Source organism: Trachemys scripta, chromosome 6 (genome assembly GCF_013100865.1).
Source record: "Trachemys scripta elegans isolate TJP31775 chromosome 6, CAS_Tse_1.0, whole genome shotgun sequence".
Lineage (NCBI taxonomy): Eukaryota > Metazoa > Chordata > Testudines > Emydidae > Trachemys > Trachemys scripta.
In genome coordinates, this window is record NC_048303.1 from 99,956,332 (window position 1) to 99,982,885 (window position 26,554).

At 42.7% G+C, this 26,554-nt stretch overlaps 1 protein-coding gene across 8 annotated transcripts in view; it reads right to left on the bottom strand.

Annotated features, from left to right (window-relative positions):
• The window catches only part of ADAMTSL1 (ADAMTS like 1), a 714,047-nt gene that overhangs the window by 61,594 nt on the left and 625,899 nt on the right, over positions 1-26,554 (bottom strand). For 7 of the 8 annotated variants that reach the window (XR_004646076.1, XM_034773212.1, XM_034773211.1 and 4 more), the window contains 4 exons: positions 20,880-21,090; positions 15,347-15,526; positions 12,032-12,185; positions 9,440-10,568 (listed from right to left, as the gene is read on the bottom strand). Coding sequence is in view for 7 of the 8 variants with exons in the window: in XM_034773212.1 (XP_034629103.1) it covers positions 9,440-10,568; positions 12,032-12,185; positions 15,347-15,526; positions 20,880-21,090 (1,674 nt within the window). In the remaining variant the exon portion in view is untranslated. The remainder of the gene's footprint in view (positions 1-9,439; positions 10,569-12,031; positions 12,186-15,346; positions 15,527-20,879; positions 21,091-26,554) is intronic. The other variant, XM_034773214.1, reaches the window with a different exon arrangement.

Here is a 26,554-nt window from a genome sequence, read left to right on the forward strand (position 1 = left end):
ACAACACTGCACAATAAGGTGGTACATATTTTTATTCATTCAAATTTTATCATCAAATTTTGCTTCTTACAAACTATCTCACAAAAATGATATAAATTGGGGACAACTGAGAGGCTTGAGGCACTGTTAAACTGCTACAGTAATTGCACTTTAAAATACTAATACAATTTTTAGAGTGATTCCAGAAATATTCACCATTTTAAGTTTCAGGACTCTCTCTCAAATGGGTAGTATCTTTTAAAATGGAATGAACCTCTATAATTAGTTAGTATTTGTTTTTTGGTGGCGCCTGGATGCCTCAAGTGAAACTGAAACCCTATTGTGCTAGGCACTGTACAAAATCATAGCCAGAGACAGTCCCTGTCTCAAAGCGCTTACATTCTAAAGAGACAAGATAAATAGAGGGTGGAAGTGAAAATGGAGGCATCACTATTGCCAATGCCACGTCTTCAAAAGTTATGATTCTGGAGGTCCTAACTCATAAGTTTAGCTTGTAAATCAGGAGGTTTTAAAAATAATACATTTGGGGTTCTCTTTATTTTCTTTGTCTTTTTGACGTCACATTGTCAAGCTTTTCTCTGAAATAGTGGGGAATAGAACCTGCTTTAGAAAAAAAGAAAACAAGAAAAGAAAACAGATTCCCTCATAATCAAAGGGCCCTCAACATTGGGGCTTTAAGGAAAACACTGAACATTGAGAGACCTGTGATTAAAAATTGTGAGAGTTGACAACACTGAGCACAGAGAGGTGAAGTGAGTTGACCGAGGCCAGATAGTAAGGCAGTGGCAGAGGTGGAAACAGACTCCAGGTCACCCTGACGTACACTGTGGAACTTTGTATGAACTGAGAGCACTAAAGCTTGGTTCTACACCTCTAAACTAGTTTTACATCAGTGTAACTCCACTGACTCCTGATTTATGCTGTGTAAGTGAGATCAAAATGGGCCCTGAGAGTTCAACCAGCATGTGTATCAAATATCCTCAGCTGCAGCACTATGTATTTCCTGCTAAGGTAGGAATATAGAACCTACTTCCATTCAGTCGTACATTTAACTAATGACAAAACCTAATGACAAATTTGCTTTATTCACCAGAAACTTTCAGCAGCTGTTCTGCATAAAACCCTTAGCCAGGATGGAGATTAACTCAGACAAGGGTGGGAGTGGGAGTGGGAAGAGAGGTGGAAGGAAAAAGCCCATCCAAGTCATGCAATCAAAGTCTGATCCACTAACCCTGAGCTGATGAGAGTTTTCTTTCTTGAATGAAAACTGCTGTCTCATGGACCACAAGGCTAGGGATATTTGATCCTGCTCAACACCATGGGTGGTAGCTCTCTAAAACAAACCAGATTCAGGCCACCCATTGAATTCTATTAAGATCTGAGGGGAGTCTGATTTCCTTTAAAACCCATTTTTAAAATAATAATCACAATAATAAAGATTCAGCTTGTGCCAACCATGTCTTGCAAGTGCTTAGTGGAATGCAGAGTCATTTACAAGCCAAAAATGTTATTCATATTTAAATTGCTGACATGCTTGTGTAGCAAAAGAAAACAATAGTTGATAGAAGCCCCTCCTTCGTATTTAAGGATCGTTTTATCTCTTAAAAACCTGTGAATTTAAGGGGCAAATTTTCAGCAAGCCGGTGAGATCGTACCAGCAATATTTACATATGCAAACAGCTGTGCATGCAAAAATTTGGTAGTTAGAGGTCTATTGGTTCAATCTGCACATAAAAAGGACTTTAAACCCACAAGACTTTGCAATTTTTTCCTCAGTAGCATCCTTCCAAACAACAACAAAGAAATGGCTTAACTTTGCTTTCGGGGATCTATCAAAGAATCCAGAAAACAGCAAAGCAAACACATTTGTACTAAGCATTGTGTTGATGTCAAAATGAAAAACACTTGATGGTGATGAATAACGGGTATCCTTGTATCCATCATATTTAATCGTGGCTGATTTAACTGGTTTAAGTATTTCAGCTGATTCTTGATGAGCCATCCTGGGCTAAAAATTTGTATGTTACACACCCACTCCCCCCATAAATATAGACTCAAGGCTTTCTATAAACAGACAGACTGATTGATCCCTAAGGTTAAAGCAACACACTTTTTTTTAAACAGATAGGAATCTTTTCTAAAAAGTCCACATCACCATCAGGGTAGGAATACATTTCTTTAATTTAGATGGTTCTGGTTTTAATGCTACTATAGTGCTGGTACAACAGTTGATTAACTCTGGGTGTTTCCAATCTGTTTTGGGGTGAAGACAAAAACATAAGGGGCTAGATCCCCAGCTGTTGTAAATTGTCTCCACTGACATCAATGTAGCTGATGATCCAGCTCAAGTCCTTTTAGGAACAGGAAAAGACCAACTGAGTTCAACACACTTGCCTTTAAAAAAAAATCTGCTTCATTTAACCTTCTGGCTTTTTCAGCATGTCTCTCAATCCCCTCCTTCTCCAGAAATAAATCTAAGTTTCTCTTGAATTCATTAACACTTTTTGCTTCAATTGCTTTCCTTGAACACTTCTTCCATATTATTATCCTTTGCATGAAACCATTGTGCCCTGAGATTCCTATTTACTCCTAGTCTCCTGTTTTTATTGTTAGGTTTTGAGTGTCTTATCTGTTGTGAAAAAATACCTACCAGATGTAACAATCCTTTTTATAACCTATATCATTTCAAAAACTGTTTTTCCCTATGAAAATAACCCAGCTCCCTTCACATTTTAATCTGTCTGATCTTGGTTGCCCTACAATGCATCATCTCCAAGAAAATATATTTTGAGCCATACTGACTAATTCTGTAGTTCAGATGGCATCTAACAAATGCCTAATATAGAAACTCCTTATTCTCAGGTTCCCGTATTCAAAGGGTTCCCACCATTGGAAATTAGAGAATATTTGGAACACAAGACACTTTTTATAAAGTTACTGAAGCTAGAGCAATTGAGCAATTCATAACCTCTTACAAAGATCTGTATTCCTCAGATTTGATTTCTAAGATAGCTAATCTGAATACCTTATTTGCCTATATTAACTTTTCATAATTTATAGAAGGCCCAGGTGCTGGAGTTTCCACTTTCCCCCCTCTGAAACTGAATTGGCTCTGAATAGTGGATGAAGCTAGACAGAACACATGATGGTGTCAGCCTGGGTAACACTTCTTTTAATACTATAGTGTAAAAATTGACAATGTAAAGTCAAAGATCAGAATTCCTGCAAGTGCCATCAAACGTATTTGTCCAGCCACTGAAACTTTTTACGATGTATGTTTAGTTTGCATGAGCAAATAAAAAACAACAACACTGCTCTTATTTTTTTGGCCTGTCCAGTATACAGATAGAAGTAGAACTATATATTAGTAATCATGTATGCTTTTGGGTTGACTAGGTGGCTTGTTGGGCTATGTAATGGGTTATAAAGTCTTCCATTGGAAGGTCATTGGTTCAAATTGAGCCCATATCATACAGGCTATTACCCTCTGACCCCACTGAGGATTACCAAAAGAAACTACATCATCTGCTCAAGAAACTCCCTAAAGAAACACAGGAACAAATCTACACTGACACACCCCTAGAGCCCCGACCAAGGGTATTCTACCTGCTACCCAAAATTCATAAACCTGGGAATCCTGGATGCCCCATCATCTCAGGGATTGGCATCCTGACAGCAGGATTATTTGCCTCAGGCCCTACGCTACCAGCACTCCCAGTTATCTTCGAGACACCACCGACTTCCTGAGAAAACTACAATCCTTTGGTGATCTTCCAGAAAACACCATCCTAACCAGTATGGATGTAGAAGCCTTCTACACCAACATTCCACACAAAGATGGACTACAAGCCATCAGGAATAGCATCCCCGATACCATCACGGCAAACCTGGTGGCTGAACTTTGTGACTTTGTCCTCACCCACAACTATTTCAGATTTGGGGACAATTTATACCTTCGAGTCAGCGGGACTGCTATGGGTACCCGCATGGCCCCTCAGTATGCCAACATTTTTATGGCTGACTTAGAACAACGCTTCCTCAGCTCTCGTCCCCTTACGCCCCTACTCTACTTGTGCTACACTGATGACATCATCATCATCTGGACCAATGGGAAGGAGGCCCTTGAGGAATTCCACCAAGATTTCAATGATTTCCACCCTACCATCAACCTCAGCCCCGACCTGTCTACACAAGAGGTCCACTTCCTAGACACTACAGTGCTAATAAGCGATGGTCACATAAACACCGCCCTATGCCGGAAACCTACTGACTGCTATACTTACTTACACGCCTCCAGCTTTCATCCAGACCACATCACACGATCCATTGTCTACAGTCAAGCTCTAAGATACAACCGCATTTGTTCCAATCCCTCAGACAGAGACAAACACCTACAGAATCTCTATCAAGCGTTCTTAAAACTACAATACCCACCTGGTGAAGTGAAGAAACAGACTGACAGAGCCAGAAGGGTACCAAGAAGTCACCTACTACAAGACAGGACCAAGAAAGAAAGTAACAGAACGCCACTAGCCGTCACCTTCAGCCCCCAACTAAAACCTCTCCAGCGCATCATCAAGGATCTACATCCTATCCTGAAGGACGATCCCTCACTCTCACAGACCTTGGGAGACAAGCCAGTCCTCGCCTACAGACAGCCCCCCAACCTGAAGCAAATACTCACCAGCAACTACACACCAGACAACAAAAACACCAACCCAGGAACCAAACCCTGTTACAAACCCCGGTGCCAACTCTGTCCACACATCTATTCAAGGGACACCATCATAGGTCCTAACCACATCAGCCACACCATCCGGGGTTTGTTCATTTGCACATCTACCAATGTGATATATGGCATCATGTGCCAGCAATGCCACTCTGACATGTACATTGGCCAAACCGGAAAGTCTCTATGCAAAAGAATAAATGGATACAAATCTGACATCAGGAATCATAACATTCAAAAACCAGTACGAGAACTTCAGTCTCTCTGGTCACTCAACAACAGACCTAAAAGTGGCAATTCTTCAACAACAAAAAACTTCAAAAACAGACTCCAACGTGAAGCTGCAGAACTAGAATTAATTTGAAAATTGGATACCATCTGATTAGGCCTGAATAAAGACTGGGAGTGGTTGGGTCATTACAAAACCTAAACTTAATTTCCCCAATACTAATTTCTCCCTACTGTTACTCACACCTTCTTGTCAATTGTCTGTAATGGGCCACTCTCTTACCACTTCAAAAGTTATTTTTCCTCCCTTGGTATCCTGCTGTTAATTGATTTATATCTCGTTAGACTGACCTCACACTTGGTAAAGCAACCCCCATCCTTTCATGTATTTATACCAGCTCCTGTATTTTTCACTTTATGCATCCGATGAAGTGGGTTCTAGCCCACGAAAGCTTATGCCCAAATAAATTTGTTAGTCTCTAAAGTGCCACAAGGACTCCCTGTTGTTTTTACCATTATTCATGAGTGTTAAGTGCCAACAGTGTGCTTGGTGCTGTGCAGGACACAGGAAAAGACTCAGCCCCTACACAGGAGCATACAATCTAAATACACAGACAAACCAAATCACCACGGTCGAGAGCCTCTCTCTTCAATGCTGATGCAAGAAGCAGTATCCACACTCTTTTTCTCCTTCCCTTCCACCTGGGAGGTTGGCTGGCAAATTAATTTCTCTCCCTTGTGTGGTCAGCAGAGCATGAAGAAGACAGACTGCAGAAACTCAGGCATACCTACTGGCTACATGCAGGCTGCCTTGTCACTCCTAATGGAAAACATCACTTTTGTTCTGATTTACACAGGTGATTGGCAGCTAGCAACTGGCTATTTAGCCAAGAAAGGAATGCTGCTTTGAAGCACCTCGCAACTCATCTGTGGCCTGATTTTCAAATGTGCTGTGGTCGCTCAGCTACCACTAACTTCAAAGTTATTGGTCCTCAGCACACCGGAAAATCAGGGCACTGGCATTTAGAACTTCTCCCACCCCAGTCTGGAGGAAGATCGGGGGGGGGGGGGCAGGATGACAAAATGAGCACTGCCTGCCTGGCTGTCTGTAGTACAGCTGTCATATGGTACCATGGGCCACCAAATAACTGCACGCCCCTACGAGCAGTTCTGATAATATGTTTGAGTATGTGTAGTAAGTAGTCTGTTGCCAGCCTATCCAGAATGATAGCATATCATTTGATGCTATTTTAGCCAAGTAGAATGGAAAAAAATTGAAAAGCATAATATAGACTATTGCCAAGTGTCCAGTTTTTGACTGGAAAGTCCGGTTTTCAGAGGACCTATACAGTCTCTGGTCAGAAGTATTGACTGGATACCAAAAGTCTGGTTGCCACAATTTTGTGGTCAATCCAGCCCATGGCCCCCCTTTAACCCAAGAATGCTGGGCCCAGAGCCAGGGAGGGGCAGAGCTGGAAGCATCTCAGGTGCTAGTCCTGGCCAGGCTGGGGAGGGACACTTCGTCTTCCCCTGCAAGGGCTACTCCCCATCTCCGGAAACTTCTCCCAGCTGCAGGAAGCTCCCCCGCCCCCACTTTCTGCTCCCACCACTCCCTGCAAACTCTTTGCCTCGGAGCTGCTGCTGGATGGAGAAGAAGAGACGCAGTCCCTTTCAACCTCCCTCTTCTCTTTATGGTGAGTTCAGCCTTTGGACAGGGAGGTGGGAGGCCCAGGTTTTGTAGTGTCCAGTTTTGAGAAATTGGAAAGTTGGCAACCCTAAATATAGTAAATATATATTATTTAAATTAAATTTTAGAAATCAAAGGCTATTTGTTCTTTAACAACAAAACAGTAAACCATCTATTGCTAAATTATGGTCTCTCATATGGTGTGGGATAAATATATAATTTTCTCATGAGTCTAATATTCAACATAAACCACAGGTGGACTTTATGTAACCTATATTCCTTTTAAAGCATGCCACAAAAATCACAGTAGTTTCAAACAGAAGAAATCACTCGATGGCAAATTCCCAACAGGATGTAACCACCGGCAATGGAAATCTGTGCATGCAACTTTTTGGGGGCCAAAAAGATATTTTCACAGGACTATGTCCAACCAAATGTATACCGTAGGCCCAAGTCTTGATTAAGACTGCATGTGGTTTCCACAAGAGATACATTCTTGTTCTCATAACCAAGAAAATAGTTCTCATTTTTTGTCAAACTTAGCACTCTATCTGCCAGAAAGAGAAAAGAAAAAGAATCAGAAAAAGCACAGTTGAAAGGGCAATGACACTGCAAGTGCCAATAAATTATAGAAACCATTGAGTCTGGAAGTGATTCAACCATGAAAGTGAGAAAGGAGCAAGCAAACTAACTGTATATCTAAACCAGGGACAAACTGCACCTTTGATAAATCAAGAATTTACTAGATGTTCCACAGCAACAGTGCTTGAAATTAATGTTAGCCTTGAGACTAGACTCCTGAGTTTCTTCTCATTTCCCAGGCTGACCCTGGTGACCAGACTTAGATGTTTAACCTCACTCCTATAACTTATGCAGAGGGAACTGGCAGCATATTCTTGGACAGCTGGCTTGTACTACATCAGCTAATGTAGCTGCCTCCAAGCACACCATCACCTCTTGTATGCTACTTGGAGTAAACCATAAAATCCTGAGTATATACAGGATAACAGCATGTTACCAACACATAGCTAAGTACATAACTAGAAAATAAAGTGGCTGTGTGTTTGTGTGTGTGTAAATAATGGTAAGTAAGTATTAGTCTTTCATAGTGCTCCCAAAAATTTGTTGCAAATGGGTACTTGAGGGGGTCAGTCTAAAGGTTTATAGGAGTGTGCACAGGGCTGGCGCAACCCATTAGGCGACCTAGGCGGTTGCCTAGGGCGCTACAATTTGGGGGGCGGCGACCGTGGCGATATTTCGGCGGCGGGACCTTCCGCCGCCTCTGGGGGGGGCGGCATTTCGGGGCAGGACCTTCCACCACCTAGGGCGGCAGAAAAGCTGGCGGCACTCCTGAGTGTGCAGATTTATTTCCATTTAGCAAATAACGGAAGATAGGATACAGCATTCTTCATGCAATGAAATATGACATTTTCATACAGCAACATTATTTTAGCAACATTTCCAATGTCTAAGGGTTGAACAAAAAATGTGGCCTTTTCAAACCCTATTTCCTTTACCTGCCCCTTCACTTGAACTCCTGTCTAGTGAAAACACCCTGAAAAATAAATGATTGTCCCCATATCAATTCTATAGGGGCTAATGATGGCTAGAAATGCAGCTCAACCCAATCTGTGGCTACCAGTCTGTCACAAAGCAGCGCAAACAGCAATTGTGTATGTTCTGTATATGCAAAATGTATCAGAGAAATATGTGCTACGAAAGTCACTGGGGGATAAAGGATAAAGGCTGGACTCAGCAGACCTGGCAGCATTTCAGCCATTAGCAAATTAACATGGAGGACCATGGACAGTATTTTTCCTGCAGTTGTTCTCAAGCCACACTCAAGAGTAGAATTCTGGCAGTCATGATGCACCTAGTCAAAGCAGAAGACTTTGATGCAACGGAGCATCATATTGTGCTTGTAGCAATGATGCCTGAAAATAGCTGTTAAGCATGATCCTGCCATATTAAGAATAAATATGACTGACATCTATTTGCAAACACAGTAGTAGCCAGCTCAGTTTGGTTCTCCAGCATGGACCACGCTTTGCTAAGTTGCCCAGGTTAACTGAAACCATGTTCAATACCAAGACAGTTACCCTACCAATGGACTGAGTATTGTTTCCAATCACTCTTATGAGACAATCAACACAGTGCTCTGTGTTATTTATTTTGATATTAAATTCACCACATAGGGAGGTGCAATGGGGCAACCGATGATTTTGGATACAAACTATGTTGCAGCCATCTTCTAAAACAGTTTTAGATATGGTTACAAACTCTAGGAATATAGCCTCATCAGAGAACCTGGTTAAAGTGCAGTTACAAATATCACTCCAATTCATAGTGGAGATGGGACCCTAACCAGCAACCACAGAATTCACTCCTTTCCAGAAAATTGTACCCCAGAATCTCATTTTTACTATTTCATTGCTGATCATTTTAGCAGAAACATCCAGCAAATGTGTTTAATCCACTACCCAAAATTGCTTCCTGCACCTCCCTATGTGGTGAATTTAATATCAAAATAAATAACACAGAGCACTGTGCTGATTGTCTCATTTTCACAATTAACTGAAATATTTTTTTATTTAAATGAAACTGCCCCATAGACTCCTGTCTGTAATACCAAGCTGCTCCAGAATCCAGGTACCGAGCTACAGAGTTAAAGTCCAGCTTGCCACTGCATAAGCGTGGCCTTATCTGTGCCATGTAACCAGACTAAAGCTAAATATGGTTCTATTAGTAATGTAGACAGGCCCTAAAAGAAAGGGAACTGAAAGTACTTCTCCTACCTGTCACTGTATTGCACCTCTGCTCCATTTTTAGCCCAGCTAATGGTGGGCTTTGGGTTCCCAACAGCCTCACAGTGAAGCAGCACACTTAGGGTCCCGCTGGCTAAGACGACTGTCTGTCCCAAGTGGGTGACAACTTCAGAGGCTGAGAGCTGCTGAGCTGCAGAAATCTTCCTGAGGATTGCAGGCTTTCGATGGGGCCTGCGTGAGCCATTCCCCACCTCCACTGAAGTAGGCAGGTGTGCTTTGGCAGACGATGTTCTCAAGGAACTGGTGAATCCAGACATAGGGTTGCGGAAAGAGAACTCTGCTGTAGCTGAAAGAATTCTCCCCTGGAAAACAGATTCTTGATTTTCCAAATGGCTCCTGAAGATGTCATCAGCCAGCTGCACAACAAGCTGCTTGCTGTAGACATCCTTAAGTTCCTCAGGCTGCTGAGACAAATTCCTTATGATATCATCCAAGCGTTTCTGCTCCGTGACCATGGTAAACGGAAGGCTGTAGTCCTGACTCTGCTCCTCCTCTGAAGAGGCATTTCTCTCTGTCGACTCCTGAGCCTCCCAGGATTCCAGGTTTTCCCCAGGCCAGCCTCTCTGCTCCAGAAGTCTTGAGACAATGTCATCGTACTGGCTGCTAGGATCAGCCAGATGCCCTCGTTTCTCGGCCTTGCTCCTATTGAAGAGAATCCCGTTCTGATGCTTCTCCTGAGTGTGCAAGGCTTCATTCAAACTGGACTTCCTTGTACCCTCTTCCTCTCTAATCCCAGCTGGTTGGTTGATGAGCTTATTGTTGCCTCCAATTAGTTTAATCACAAAATGTTCCCGGGCTGGCCCTGCCGTGCAGGTGTACGTCCCAGCATCTGAAGGCTTTAAACGGTGGATCTTCATGTACCCGTACGGTGCAATGGTAATGTGAACTGAACTGAGGAGTCGCTTGTTGTCTTTCTCCCAGGTGATCATTGATTTACGGAACCTTCTCACCGGACATCGGAGGACAACAGAGGTTTTGGGCAGCAGGTAGGCATAGCCACCCACAATAAAGTGTAGCTTCTTCTGCTTCTTTGTCTGGATGTAAACTTTCTTCAGGGCCATAATATGGGGGCTTTGCTTTTGAGCTGGCCTGTTGTGCCCTGAAATGTAACTAATAATATTAGCATAGGGGTACTGTTAAACAAAACAAGCCACTTATTTTGGCACTGGCAGTAATTTCACCTATTACGTTTTATGGGAATAATAGGTTAACAGCTGCTGAACATCAAGCTACCACCATCAAAATGCAAGAAATAAGGTGCAATTTAGCAACACGAATGTCATTCTGCGGAGGTTAAATGTAGAAGCCGTAGTGCCAGGGATTGGACTGAGAGGGGAACTTGGTGGGGAAACACAGTCCCTGTTGGGTGAGTATTTAAATGAAGAATGTAATTAATAAACACGGAGAAAGGACAACAGGGAAGGAGAGTTCCTCTTGTTAAATGTTTACCATTCAGGACCCGCAAGGCACCACAACTTTGTATCTCCTAGCATTGAGAAGGAGTGAAAGTGTTACGACCTCAATGATTCATATTAAACAGAACAAATCTGTTTAGAGTAGGTTTAAAACCCCAAGGTGCATAATATTAGACTTAATTAGTTGTGTGGGTCCCTCCAGCTTCCAGATCTCTCTGCCAGACAAAGGAAAAACATGCCTCCATGGGAAGCACAGCATAAAGCAGCATAGGTGTATTTTTAGCAGAGACGTCTTGAATCTGAACATTTGGTTCTGGGTTTGGCTCTGGATTTCAAAGCTTCTGCTTCTCTTCCCTCTCCACCTGAAGTTTATGAGGTCTGGGATCTGGGATTCTGGTTCAGCTCATTGTAGAGCTAGGGACAGATTTGCTTTTAAATCTCCCTGCACCAGACTATCCCGCTTCATCCAAGTGCATACAGGAGTGCTGACTATTTCATCCTGCATACAGGATCCTACTGTCTTCCCAAAGGGTCTCCACCAAGAAAGCAGGTTTAATTTCTGCTGTAAGGTTCCATAGGAGCCCAGCTGGCACAGGCTGCTGAGGGGATGTGCTAAATGAGCATGTCCTCAAACCACCAGGACACACCCTCCTCAGCCAGTGCTGTCCACTTCATTGGTGGCCCTTACTCCCTATGGGCCCCTGGCAGAGAGGACATTGTAACTGCCAAGAGGGTATTATGCCTCTAAACCCTAATTGTGAAGGTTAGATCTGGGTTTCAGTCTGGATCACTCCTCATCAAAATGGAAGAGGTTCTGGTTCAGGGGGTTTGTCTCAGACCCACCTCTAATAATTACCATTAGAGCTCCCATTCCCTACTCTGTCTTGTTGCTATGTTCACAGCCAACACTGACAAAGCATCAGCCACTCAGCTCTCCTTATAAACCATGGGAGAAAGGCTCAAATAAGGAAATACAGGCCCCAGTAGTCATTCAAGGTGCTGAGCACCTTTGACTCCCAGTGAGGTAGTTGGGAGCAGAGGGCTCCCAGCACCTTGCAGTGCATTTAGCAATCTGTAGTACCAGATACTTAGTGGTGGAGCTCCTGCCCTCTCCCCACAAACACACCCAAGTTTCTTGTGTACTCACTTGTGCAAGCTGCTGGTGCACAGGACCTGACTAAAGAAGAGAGAGGCAAAGGTGGGCACATTGAGGAATTGATGATGACAGAACCTCCAGTTTTCAGCATCTTCCTGCAAATGGCATTTCGAGTCTGGGTGCCCTCTCCACAGCTCACTGAACACTAGAAACAAAATGAGAAACAGTATGTGAAGCATTAGGTTTGACATATATCCCACTGCCCAGATACTATGTAGTCAAACGCACTGTACATCTATGTTATATCCAAAAAACCTATATATGGGGTCCTGTGGAAAAAGCAATACAGGACAATGTAATTAAAGACTTTATCATAATGGATATGCACAAGCAGGATGAATTAAGGTAGCATGGGTAACCATAATTCTGGCATTTCCTAACTTTTGAGCATTTGACTTTACAACTTCGACATTCTTTTAAAGTAGATTTTTTCTATGTAATGTCCTATTTTTTTTAAACAAACTGAAAAAACTAAAATACTATCATGTGGAACTACACTCACACCCCAGTTTGGGTCTTCAGAAGGGTTGGATCCATCACACAGACTTCTCCTCTTGAGACAATGGAGTAATGGATAGCAGTAGTAGGTTGACATCCTTTGTGTAGACCCTGCACTAGCAGGGGGATAAGACACACACTTGCCAAAGGGTTTCATAGCTATCTGCTTGAAGCAGAGGAACGTAAAGACTCAGCCACTCTTGAGATCAACTCCAGGTTTTGGAGGGGAGTGACCTCTTTTGATTATACAAACAATTGAAAACTGGGTCTTATACTGGGAATTGTCAGGCAACCTTAACTATAGTAGTGAAGTGAGTGAGCTGCTCTTGCGAAGGCTGAGTGGCTGTTTCCATTATATATAAAATCCCACTGTCAGTGTTTCTTTTTCTGTCCTCTTCAAATAAGCTCGATTTTGGTATTACATGTACCTTAAGATCAAGCTTTTAAACCACACCTCTGTAGAAGGGGAAGTGTGGAGCCAGGCTCCACAAGGAGAAGCATCAAAGGCACAATCTCTCCCAGCACCACTCCTTGTGCCTGGGGGTTGAGCAATTTGATGCATCCATTGGCACAGAGCAGATTGCTCCCCTTGGAGCATTAGCTCAGCTCTGAGAGCAAAGAGGGCAGGGCCATAACCTTTCTTCTTTCCTGCTTTCTCTTCAGGATACTTTTCTCTGGAAAGGGGCGCAGAAGCAAACAGTGACTGTGCTACTTAAAGTGTAGGCAGCACAGCTATTGCTATTGTGTGTGGCTGTTTTGCAGTCACACGAAGTAGAGGGAAAGGCACGTGCTCACAGACATTCAAGGGCAACACACAATCTAGCCCTACATTGTCAAATTTGATGCAAACCGGCAAAAATTCTTCAGATTGCATTAAACCTTTGATTTTCTGTTTTACCGTTGTAGAACTATTAAAAATTAACCCGGGGGATTAATGATGCAATGATCAGATGCAAAAGAGATGCCCCCGTGCAGTTGTCCTCAAACTATGGCCTGTGGATTATGGTCCATGAAGCAATTGCTGGTGGTCTACTGAGATGGTGTTCATGCAATGAAAAAGTTTGAGAGCCCTAGCTCAGGAGACTCAACTCAATCCTGGACCTGGCACACAGTTTCTTGGGAGCCACCATACCTAGTATTTTTCCAGCGCGTGTGTGTGTGGCTGTCAGTCTGTTACAGAATTGGGCATGGGAGACAGAATGAGAGGAAAGAAAAGAGTTGAGAGTAATCAGAGAAAAAGAAAGAACCAAACGAAAGGCTACTTAGAGCAGAAAAAAAATCAATTTTAAAAAGTGCCAGCGTGAGAAACATGAGTTGTATGGATTTGAATGTAAATAATGTACAGTAAAAATGTTAAAGCTGCACTCCTTGCGATGGAGGATAGGTTGGGGTGGGTGGGAATAGAATTACCCCTTTGCTGCCAGAATGGGTGTGTGTCCTGGCAGCAGATTTCATTAGAAAATCCATTTATTTGACTGGAATGTCAAGAGAGATCGCCACACATGTGGGGTCGAGTGGAACAGCTCCCTTCCCCAGCACGACTCGTGCTTCCTTCATGATGAAGTTATTAACCATCTCCTTGTGTGAAGGAGAAAGGGGGAATTAAAAGGGGGAAGAGTTTACAAATATCCTTTCATTAAGGGACCAGAATCTGTTCTCAGTTATGCTGGTGTAAATGTAGAATAATTCCTCTGAAGTCAAAGGACCAAAAGCCCCTTGACTTCAGTCGGGTTGCATGAGTGTAAGTGAGAGCAGAATTTGGTACAAGGAGAGCAGGGGCAATGTATCAGGGTGTACTATCCCTTAAAGGGCAGGGACAGCCCAGCACTCCTGTCACTTGACCTTGGCCTCTTTGAGGCCTGGTATTCTGGGGGTTGTGGACTCATAGGGAGCATGTGACTGAGAGCAAGGCTTGCTGGGAAGAGGGAAAGCAGGATAAAAGATGGGCTGTTCCTCAGTAAGAAGAAAGACTAGGGATTTGTCAGGACCTGGGGTAGGGCTCTGCTCTAAGGGAGCTGGAGAAGTTAGCCCATGGAGGAGCTTGGGAGAAGGGAATGCTGTGGAGGCACAAGCAAGTTCAGTGGAGTAAAAGTTTGCTTGTGACACTGAGGGGGTGAGGTTCAGAGGTGCAGGAAAAGCAGGAGAAAGCACTAGCCTGGGATGACAGAAGAGGTGTAGGACTGCGGCCAGGCACGTGAACCCTTTCTCGTTTAGTGGCCCAGGCTGGTGCTTCTACAGAGAATTGGAAGAAGTTCCATTCACTTCCCTGCATCAAGGGAAAATGCCAAGGTGGGCTCTATTGGCATCAGCCTGCATCCCCAGAGGGAACTCTAACAAGGGGAGGAAGCCTGGGGGAGGGTAAACCACTCTTTGCAACCATCAACAGAAGTGAAGGCAGTGGCCTGGGAAAGGTCAGTTTATTATTTTGTGTTTGGATTCTTGCTTACCCCAGAAGGGAAGGTCTTTAGGGTTTGGCTGGAGGACTACTCCACATCAGTGGAGCCAGTCTCCAGAGAGGGGCCACGGAGCAAGTGGTCATACTGGATGCCAGTAAGAAAAGAACCCCACCACAGGGATATAGCTGGGTAAAACTGACTCCTCTTTTTGCAGTCTGGACATAGGATTCCCATTGTTATAAATGGTTTCTGCTTCATCAGACCCTCTAGTGATGAGGATTTGCTTTTCATTTCTCGTCTCAAGAACTTTTCCGGATATTTGTAACTCAAAAAAGACACTAGGAGATGGCCCCTCTGGACAATGAGATCTATTTCCAGTATTGGACTCCTCACTTATACAGATACCACATACCTGTGTCCAGTCGGAAAGAAGCCATTCGCTGGGACAGTCTTTGTTTTTGCAGGCTTGTTGGGCAACTGGTCTCAGAGCGGAGCAGAAGGTTTCTGGAAGCTCCAAAAAACTTCCATCTGCCATGCGCTGGTTACAGAGCACATCTCGCTTCTGAGTGCCTGCTCCACAGGTCTGTGAACACTGGGGGAAGATCGAGAGAAGCTGAGGGAGTGGGAGTCATCCATGCTGACCTTAAATTCTGACTTGTGGCCATTTCCAGGTAAAGAGCAAAGAAACAAACAGCACAATGGAAACTGCCTATTGGTCTTTCAGCTCACTCTGAACCCATTCATTAATCAACAAACCCAAACTTAACTCCCCACCTTAAAGTCCTGAATTTGAAATAAGTACTGCATTGTGGGATTTCTCGGATTTTTAATTCGTGGGAAAGCTGCACACGGCCTCTGATCTGCAGCTACACTAAACAATTTGTTTATAAGGTTAGTATAATAAATCATTAAGTAGCCACATAGCCCTTTATATTTATGACTGTCAGTGACAACAGTGTATGTTATTTCCAAAAGGGAAGGAGGAAGGTTTATTTGACTCAATGTAGATCTGGGAGATTAATTTCTAGGGATTCCAGCTACCCTCTCTCCTAATATAAATAACCTCCTCCATATCCATTTCCACCCAAGGAGGGCAGGAACTTTAGAACAAGCATATTTAAGAGCTTTCCTTGACCCTCTTCTATAAACATGGCAGCTCAGCCCTACTTCCTGATGCACTTGTCATTTGGCTAGAAATACGCTCCTTTTCTCCTGTACGATCCAACTAATACAGTTCCAGGTCTGTCTCATCCTATCAGAGGAGAAAAGAAAACCTGAACTAATCTTCTGAAATCAGTGGGAGCTGCTTATAATCTGCAGCAGGGGAATCAAGCCTGAGAAGTAGAGCATGAAGTGGAAAAATGTTAACAAACATATTCAAGTAGTTAAAAAATGAACGCTCTATAAAACATTGTAGACATCATGGGTCTCTCTCTCTTTCTCACACACAGACATGCTTAAGTGCAGACCTCATGTTACTAGAATGTAATTGGTCTTGAAAGACAAAGTGGGGAGTGCAGACATTAGAATTGTGTAAAAAGATTTGCATTCAATTTTGTTTTGCTCTCTGAGGACTGAAAACAGCTTTTGCCCAACAACAAAATTGTTAGAAAGCACAAAAGCTTCAAGAAAAGTTTAACCCAATAAAATACTACTTGAGTTTTCAGCAGATGAAAAGATTGAGAAGCCTCACATTCAAGAACAGAAAACAAGTAAAGCTTATTATTATTATTGTTAGAAGTAGTAGTATTGCAGGAGCACTGAGGCACTCCAATCAGAGATCAGAGTCTCATTGTGCTACGTGCTGTACAAAACACCTAACAATAAGATGCTCCTTGCTCCAAAGAATTGACCGTCTAATGTTGGGGAATCGCGCCTCTTTCCAAACCCCATGCATTTATTGAGAGTAGAGGGAGAAAACAGAATTTTTCTACCAATTCTTTTTTCTCCGTCCAGTCAGGCAATTTTGTTCTGTGAAAATTAATCAGCTACTCTAAATCAGCCTCCGTATTTCAAAACACTGGATAGAATGCAGAGACTGCAACAGATTCCCATTCTGTCCTGATGACTGTAACTAGTGCAGGGCTAGACTAAAACATGGGCACTATTAGCTCTCAGAATCATGTTATTACTTCAGACTCTTTTTTTTTTAATGGAAGTTTCTAGCCCTCATGGCTTGCCCCTTGCGTCTCTATGGTGTGTGTTAACTCTTTCTACTGCTCTTGGGCCCTCCATCAACACCACTCCAGCAGAGGACTTTGTGAGTGTGGCAGGAGGAGAAAAGCTTAGGGGTTAGGCCCATTCGCCTAAGCAGGCACACTGGGTAAGTACTGGGGGGCCACCGTACTGCTAATCCTGCTTCCCCAGAGGGTGGTGCACAAACTGTGGAGAACAGAGAGGTGTGGAGAAAGAAGGTGGGGCAATGGCTCTGTGCCCCATCTTTGCCAGTTCATGGAGCTGGCTGAAAGTTCTGAGGGAGGGTGTAGCATTTGCAGTTCTCCCTGTCCACTGGGGCATTCGGGAAGGGACTGTACCTCCTAAGGACAATCCCCCCACTCCAAGTTCCTCCTGCAGCAATCCAGATCTGCATTGCCCCCTACACAGGACAATGTGCTGCAGTCTAGCCTTCAAGCACAGTTTTTACTGTCTAAAACGACTTGCTTCTACGGTTCCGTAGCAAGGCAGAGCAGCTGCTTTGGGAGCCTAGAGCAAGCATCTTCCTGCCAGCAGCTCTGCGTGATCCAGCTGGCTTCTAAGGCCTGCCACTTCTTAAATTTAAAAATACATTTTAAAATAAGGAGAAAAATAGCTTGGAAAAGTCTGAAGAGGGCAGTGGTTTTCCAGTGCTGATCTAGATCAGGAAATTGTTCTAGAGTAACCTTAGTGACGGGACAGCACTGAGCACCAACAGAGAGGGACAGGCCTGAGACTTCGCCCTTTATTCAGTAATAAAACCAAGACAGATGAAGATTTATTAATGTGACATCTCCCACTTGATCTCTGCAGAGCAGATATTTACTAGGGCTTGTAAAAAATGAATACTTGGTATCCACTTTCCTTCAGAAACACACTACTGAAAACAAGATAAACATCCTAATGGCTCAGTCCTAGGGACACAGCATTTTTAAAATAAATATAGTCTTGAATTTACAAGGATGCATTTTTAATCATTCGGAATGTTACATGCTCGGATGATTATTGGGACTTTATTTGCCAAGAACATGGGGCTTTTAAACACATCTAATTCAGACCATCTTCCTTTAACAAATACAAAGAGCCTCAGAGAAGAAAATATCATTCCTGAACCTTTGTAGGTTAAAACTTTTGCTGCTGTTTAAAAATTACCAGGAGGGACTGCTATGAAAAGCAGAACCATAGACATTATACGGGCAAAATTCACAACTAGTCAGGAGGCAAGCACAAGGGCCTGTGTGGCACCTTAAGGGCTGAAGTGGGCCTTAGGGCTTGTCTACACAAACACTTAGCCTGTGGCAAGCTGGGGTGTGAATCTACCCTGCACTAGCCTTCCATGCTGTAGCTGTGATGGACTCTGCTGATGCATGTTAACAGTTTGTTAATGCACTTTGATCCAGTCCTGTTTCAAAGAGGATTCTGAACTGCAATTGTGCATAAGCAAGGTCCACATGGACAGCTAAATCATGGTAGGCTAGTGCAGGGTAGATTCACAACCCAGCTAGCCACAGGCTAAGTGTTAGTGTAGACAAGCGCTAAGTGATTCATCAGCTTTGCATGGGCCCTGCAAGGGAGTAGATTTCACCCTATGTAAATTCTACTTCAGATAAAATGCTTATAGGGAAATTGCAGCATACCTTGTTGTGGGAAAGGTGTGTGTTCCTATAGGGGCTTGATTCACCTCTGCTGGAAATGAACCCTCCCCTGCACCCTGGGAGAGGGATTCACTCTGTGTCAGGGCAGGCAGTGTTTAAACTCTTCATGCAAAGTTCTGCAGCTTTAAACTGTGGCCAGACCTTCACAGGAGCTCTGCCAGTGGAGGCTCCCTGGGAGATAAGCTGAAACAGTACATACCCCATCTGTCAGGCCAGACCCTGGTACCCCATACCGTGAGGGCTGCACTGGCCAGTTCTGGCTTCCCCAAAGGAGAAATGGCTGCTGACACCTGGAGCCATCACATCCAACTCTGGGTGTCCTTTCTACCATTGTATGCTTTGTTCCAGACGCCAACCAGTGCACTGTACATTCCACAACAGTGAAGAGCAAGAGAACTCACAGCTAGGGACACCAATGGAAACCCTTACTCTTACAAAAAGGCCCTAGAGTGGAGATAGGGCCTCAGCTTTAAAGCCCGCTTCCAAAAACCAGCCAACCTACCAAGCTCAATGTCCTAACTTAGATGGAACTGCAGCATACCGATATTCTAACAGTTCTCAACTACATTAGAGCAGTTTCTACTCTGCAAAAACTTGTTATATGCTTTTGTGTAGGCACAGGCAACCTTAAATCTGGCATTTCCTAACTTTTGGGGCACTTGACTTTGCCACCCAAACATCCTTTTAATGTAGTTTTTTGGATGTAGTTTATAGTTACAGTGTGTATGTCCAGGGTGTGGGATAGACACATTTAAAAATACATGTGTGTAATATACATATATACCTTAATATTTTAAATGTGTAGATAATGTTGAGTCTTTTTAAAGAGATGTGATGGACTCACGCTGTGGGGTTTTAGCAAAAGAGCACACTGAATCAGAGCTTTGTTGCAAAGATGGCTGCATAAGCCCTGAGCTCCCTCATGTATTACTGCTGTACAAGTTTAATAGCACCAGTAGGTGAATATATATGAACATGTCCTCTAACTCAACTGGCTTTTAAATAAGTGGCATACATTACAGCTGGAGCCAGGCATAGCACGGGAAAGCACTGGGTAAAACTCCCACTCATTTCCTATTGGCCAAAATTAACCCACATACAGAGGGCCAGCAAAGGGCTGATGTACCACTTAAATCCTACTCAAACCATATTTTGAAGGTTTTAATGGGAGGTAAGTGGTGCATTGGCCTTTTTTCTGGCCTCTCTGTTGGGGAGTGAATTTCACCTTCAGTCCTGACCCGCAAGACCTCTTGCTGTGCAGGGTTACACCTAACTCAAGCACTCTCTGTTGTGTCAAGAAGCTCAGTGTTTTATTTTGCATCTACATGGCAACAAACTCAGTTCAGTTGTGATCTAAAATAGATCTTCCAATTGCCTTCCAAAAACACAGAGCTACCGCACTGACCCAAAGTATCACACAATTTAGAAGGAGATTTTTAGACAACAGGCAACTAGGCACCTACCACTACCACTGAAAGTCACTAAGACTGAAGTGTCTAAACAGCCATTTGTGCCTTTGAAAAATCTCACCCATAATAAGTAGAGGAAAAATCCCTCCACAACTAAAATATTACTTTGATTTTCAAGGAGTACCCAAAAACTTGTTCTATTCATTCTCTCCTTCCCCATCTGGTATCAATACAATCTCTGTATAGCTCGACTACATGGACCTTTGTGTGGCTACCCTGCAAGCCATATGATGGCAGCTAAGAAGTATGTGGCGTGGCACCTTTTTTCATTACTCGTGACTCTGATTTATGATCCTTTTGGATTTGAAGCTGATTCAGACTTAATAATAGTCAATATTTACTTGTGAAAATCAATTACAAATTAATAAAAATCACTTTCGTGAAAAAAAAAATTCTCTGTCTCTTTGTTTTTATATTGACCTTTAAGATGAGATAACAAGATACCACTGTCCTGGGATCTTCAAGACAGACATCTATGTTTCATTTTTTAAATGAACTTACCAGCCTGCCCTGGGTGATAAATGAATCTTCTTGCCTGCACTGAACGACTATGTATCACTGACTAAACTAGATCAGTCTGTTTTATGAGCATCAAATGGGATACAATGGATTAGGTGTACACTCTTACCTGTTGCCATTCTGTAGGGTACCAGGATGGTGGGCAGTCAAAACGATTGCAGGCTTGCACTAACGAGGGCTTGGGTTTATGACACAGCTCATCTGCCAAAATCACTGTCTCATTCGTCTCTCTTGAGAGGAGGTGAGAGCAGAAGACATCTCGAGTCTGCAGTCCAACTCCACAGGTGACACTACAGGAGCTCCATTTCCCAATCTCCCACCTGAGAAGGGACCAGAAAGAGGAAGCCTTGAGTATACAATGAAAACAACATCACCCACTTCTTATCCCAGTGATAGCTGGACTGGAGAAGCTGTGACTGAATGGAAACCTCTGAAGCTTCACTTTCAGATTAATTTGGATTATTTTGCCCTTCTTCCCCCCCAGCATCCTCATGTCTGCATTATAGAAGCTAAACAGAACCACTGATTGATTATTGTTGTTTTGTATTGTAAATTCAAATCAAAAGCTCTTTGACTTCATGTCTCTCAGCAGCCTGCTGTCCCATGGAAACATTTCTGCCTCATAAAAAAAGGTTATTGCTGGCTGGAAATAGGCTTATGAGCTCAAGATAGAACAAGCTAAAACAGATTGACTCTTTTGTGGAAGGGCAGGGAGGAATAATCTAGTAGCAATTTCATCAGTGTAAATGCTGCTGGAGTACTGGGGAGGAATCTCTGCCAGGAGACTAGGTTGTAGGATTCCTAATTTACTTGCTGTTGCGGTTGGGGAATGCCAGAGCCTTCATGAATGGCAGTAGGATGGCACCACTAGCGTTCCAAGTCACTGGCTGGATGCCTACAGTTACAAACATCACCTCTGTATCAACAGAGGGACTGTAGGTGCCAGCATAAACCTGGGCTGAATTAGCCCTTAAAAATACCCTAATGCTCATCACAATAAACACAAAACTTTCTTGCAGCTGGGTCCCTCTCCAGCCTCACAGGTTAATTTCAGGAACTGATTGTTGAAAACATTTACTAACATGGTCAACCATGGTCAACCAGGCACAGACCCCAGCACAAATAGCTGGGCCCCACTCCTTGTACACCAGAGAAACCCAGTGGCTGACTTAAGGCTCTGACTTACACACACACTATTAAAAGTGACATTCATGACAGGAGCCCAAAATGTCATCTCATCAACCTTCCCCAAAACACTAGGGCTAGCCTTGAATGCTCCTATGTATGTATGGAAGACATGAGGGCTGGATTCTGCCACCTTTCCTAATAATGAGTCATACTTTCCTTCCTGAGTAGTCCCACTGAAATCAGACTGCGTGGATGTAAAGCAATACTCAACACCAATAAGGATGGAAGAATCTGTCCCTGAGGAAGCAAAACAAGATAGAAACCAAAGGAAACAATCATCAGGAGAGACATGGAAGTTGGAGACTCTGAATAGGACAAAGGTAGAAACTGAAGAAAGACTGATTAAAAGCTGTAGAAAGAGCAGGAGGGAATCATTTAAAGAGCCATTTAACCTCACAAATCACAATAGTTATTCCACCCATGACAATACAGAGCTGAATCAACAGCCACATGGAAATGGTGGGAATCCGAATGCCGAGCACACACTGCACTAATAAATGCACTGTGCAGAACAACCCTGCACTGGCAAGGAGATGGACTAGATAAAATAGCAGATATATTCCATCTCCAACTCTTCTGGTTCTATGAGAAAGGTAGTTTCTATATTTGTTCTCTCTCTCAATTATGTCTATATCAAATCATTCAGGTTAGAAGTAAAAAGATTCCCTCCCGCAAATGACAGGGCTGAGCTGCTCCGAGTGGGACCCAAAAGCCACAGTGTGCTCTTTCTGGGCCTGATCTGTCAACAGGGCTATATCATTTGACACCAGCAGAGGATGTGCTTTGTACACCATCAGAAACAATAAAGATTCTGTAGTTGGAACTTAGATGCCCATTTGTTGTTGAAATCCAGTCACCCTTCTTTAGCTGGTTTGGCTCTGCAAAGCTAGTGACAATAATAAAAACTTGTTTTTGTCAATAAAATAACCCTATATAACATGGAGCACATACCAAGTAAGAAGGTGCCATTTTTACGTAGTCAGTTGCCTGACCATAACACATTAAACGCCAGTAAGTCTGATCAATGCACCAGCAGCTATATTTCCATTAAACAACAGTGACATCTGGCAGCCAGTTCCGCTAATCCAGTGTGCTCCCCTTACAAATGAGAGTATTACATCAGATTTTCCTATAAAGTTGTCAATCAAAATGAATGTGGATATCAGCTACCCTCTGTTCATTGAATGTCTTAGACTGAGATATTTGAGCTGGGTGCTAAAAAGAAGGCATTTTCCTCCTCATGAATTTATTTTGATACAGGGCTCATTATATCAGCTGCCAAAATTTCTTGTCTTCAAGAGTGGCTAGTCACTGTTCCCTCCAGCAACTCGTTGTTTGTTTTGGTATAAATGTTTCTGTTGACAGTTCACATCCAAGTGGCTAGAGTGCCACAGTAACGCTTCCTAATTCTTGGCTTCTGCGAAAGAGGGTGTCTGTTTCTTTATACAAAGAATAATGTCATTTTTCAATAGGAAAAAAAGATTTGCCTTTGCAGCCTTTAAATTTTTCTGTTGAAAGTTTCACCTATTGCCCCATCTGTAACACTGGCTTGTTCAATTTTCTCCATTGGCTCCAAACGGGAGAGTCTTAGAGAGGATCAGGAAATATGGGGTCAAATTCTTCCTTTGCTTACACTTGTGCAACCCCACTGACTTTAATGGCATTTCAGGAATATAAGTGAGAACAGAACTTGGTCTTTAATGGGCAGGTCTGAATAACCAGAAAAAGCAGGAGTTATGTGGATAATCAGTAGTATTTACAACCTAATAATAAAAAAGGACAAAGATCAGTGATAACATCACAGAAAATTATCATAGAATGTTATGGATAGTGTTGGTAGCATCACTATTATTACTAAAACTGCCTAACACTTCCCATTATAAGACCCTATTTTTTCAGTTGCTTATAAAACTGTCCCAACTTTTGATAATGTTCTTTTAATGTATGCATATGTGTGTGTAATTTTCTAGACTTTTAAAATACTATTTTTCCACGGGACCCCAGCCTCATCAGTGCACCAGATGGACCTGCCCTGGGGATAAATCAAATTTGAGTGATGAAGAAGGCTGTTGTTTGTAGGAGCCCTGCTTCATTTGTTGCAGTAATTGGAAGGTGTGTAGTGAATGAGGCAGGGGATTTCAGGAAGAGAAAGGATGATCTTGTGGTTAAGGCAGCTGAATAATGTGCTAGGGAATTGGATTCTATCCCTGTCTCTGTCCTTGAGTTCTTAAGTGAAGCCAAAGAACTCACTTAAACCAAACTTCTCATAGGTGGTCACTAATGGTGTGTTCCTCATTTTCTGAGCTTGACTTCAGACCCTGGCGTCTGATTTGCAGAAATGCTGAGCACTCACAGCTGCAAATGAAGTTAATGGGAGTTGTGCTTTGAACATATAAAATGCTAAATAAAGATTTTTTTCACTTGACCACAGCTCAGAGAGCCGGGAAGTGATAATGCTACATACTCCGAAAAACCAGGATCTAGGAGTCTCAAATTGGGCACCCAAAATTAGAGAACCTTAATATTTGTGTGTCTCAGTTCCTCATCTGTAAAATGGGGGTAACAACTCCCTCTGCATCTCACAGGGGTGTTGTGAAAATAAATTTATGTTTGTGAAGCTCTCAGATACTATAGTGATGAACATCGTAGTGAAGACCATGAGAAAATTAATAATTCTGTCTTCAGAACAGGGTCTGAATAGTGTGCAGTAAATAAGATTTGGGGCCAGACATTTAACAATGGGGAGAAAAGACAATATCAAATAGCTGCTGGTTAAATGAGCACCATCTATTCTGTGCATTCAATGAGGCAAGGATCCTGTGGAAAATATATCTGTATCTTAATGCATATGCCCAAGGGGGCTGAATTAAAAGTATGCAGGCAATCTTAATTCTGGCAGTTCCTAACTTTTGAATGATTGACTTTGCAGTCTTGATAATGTTTTTTAATCTGGTTATTTGCTGTGTAATTATATACGTGTCTGTCATACTGCAGATATTTCAAAGTCCTTTATAAGAATGAGTTAAAGACTGGTACTGCAGAATAGCTATATAGGCAACGATTATACTCTCCCTGCGCTAGCCTTGGGCATTAAAATTTGTTTTACCAAAATAGAGAATACTGGTTAGGACAAAGGGTTAACTCCTGTTCTTTCCGGGATATCATGGGATTTAATTTCCACTTGAGCCACCAGTGATAGGCACCTGATGAGTTTAGAGACTCATCTGAAGAATAGCCGCTCTCATGACACTATGGTGAAAGTTGCTGTATTAGGTTAGATAGCACAACATCTCTTCACCGCATGGCTGTGGGCATAACTCAAATCATGTTGCTAGCAACAGTACTGAATTATTATGATCAGTTAATGTCTGATTTTACAGTCACTTATACACATGAATAAAGTGTTTGCAGGATCAGGAACTGAACAGAGAGAGGTTTGTTTAACTGGAACTGGTGTCTTAGTGAACTGACTGTGGCAGTTAGAATAAAATAACATAAAAAGCTATAAGGAATATTTATTCTTGCTGGTTGACAGACCAGCTGACAGTTTTTGGCTTTGTACTCTCTCTATTGTTTCCTGAAAGGGAAAGAAAAAGATTGCATGATCTTTGTGTAAAACACACTTTGTCTCTCTCTCTCTCCCCACCCCACACATCTGCCAGTGCCCAAAGTAACATCAATAAGTAGCAGCAGAACTGCAATGCCATTCCAGCTTTTCCCACAGAAAACTTTGGCATGTGTGCGTATCAAACCATTAGGCTGTGCTTGCTCTAGGTCTATTAGTTTACCTGTAAGGGCAACGGCTTAAACAAGTAACCTCCCCAAAACCTCTCCTCACCCCACTTAAGTCCTGGAAAGCAGTTTTATATTTTAAACACAAATGAGACACCTAAAAGATTTCAGCGACCATAGCTCACAAGGACCAGAAGCAGAAAGCTTTTGACCTTTGCATAGACTTGCACACATACTCCACACTGAACTTTTGAACTGGCTGAAGAAAAACTGTTAATACTGCTGTAGAAAAACAAAGGCATTCAGAGATTGCTGAAAAGAGGAAGGGAAAACGGGGGGAAAAAGACTATTCACAGCGCTTGATGTGGTTGGGATTTTTTCCCCATAGTTACACTTTGCAAATGAGCATAAATGAAAGGAGGTTTATTTTCAAAGGTTCCTATGGAACTGCCGAGTATGCAGATGACAATCAAAATTATACATCCTGATTATTGCTGTTGCTAGGTTGTGTGAAAAGTCTATGACAAAACTGAAACACACCTGATTTTGTATCATTACAAACTTAAAACAGACCAGTTTTCTTAAAAGTTTATGATCCTTTCAAGTGAAGCCAGGCTCAATTTCCTGCAGATCTTTATTATTATTTAGTATTTGCTCTGCACTGACAATACACTTGGAGCTGTACACTACACAAAGACAGCCACCAGCCCTTGTATTGAACCTAGGCTGGTTCTGCAATGAAATGGTCAAACGGTGCAGCTTCCAATATGTTTTATTTTGAGGTTATGGGTTCACGTGTATGCAGCTTCAGAGGTACATTGGAATGGGACAAAATGTCCATTCAAAGCCCTGAAAATCAAAAGC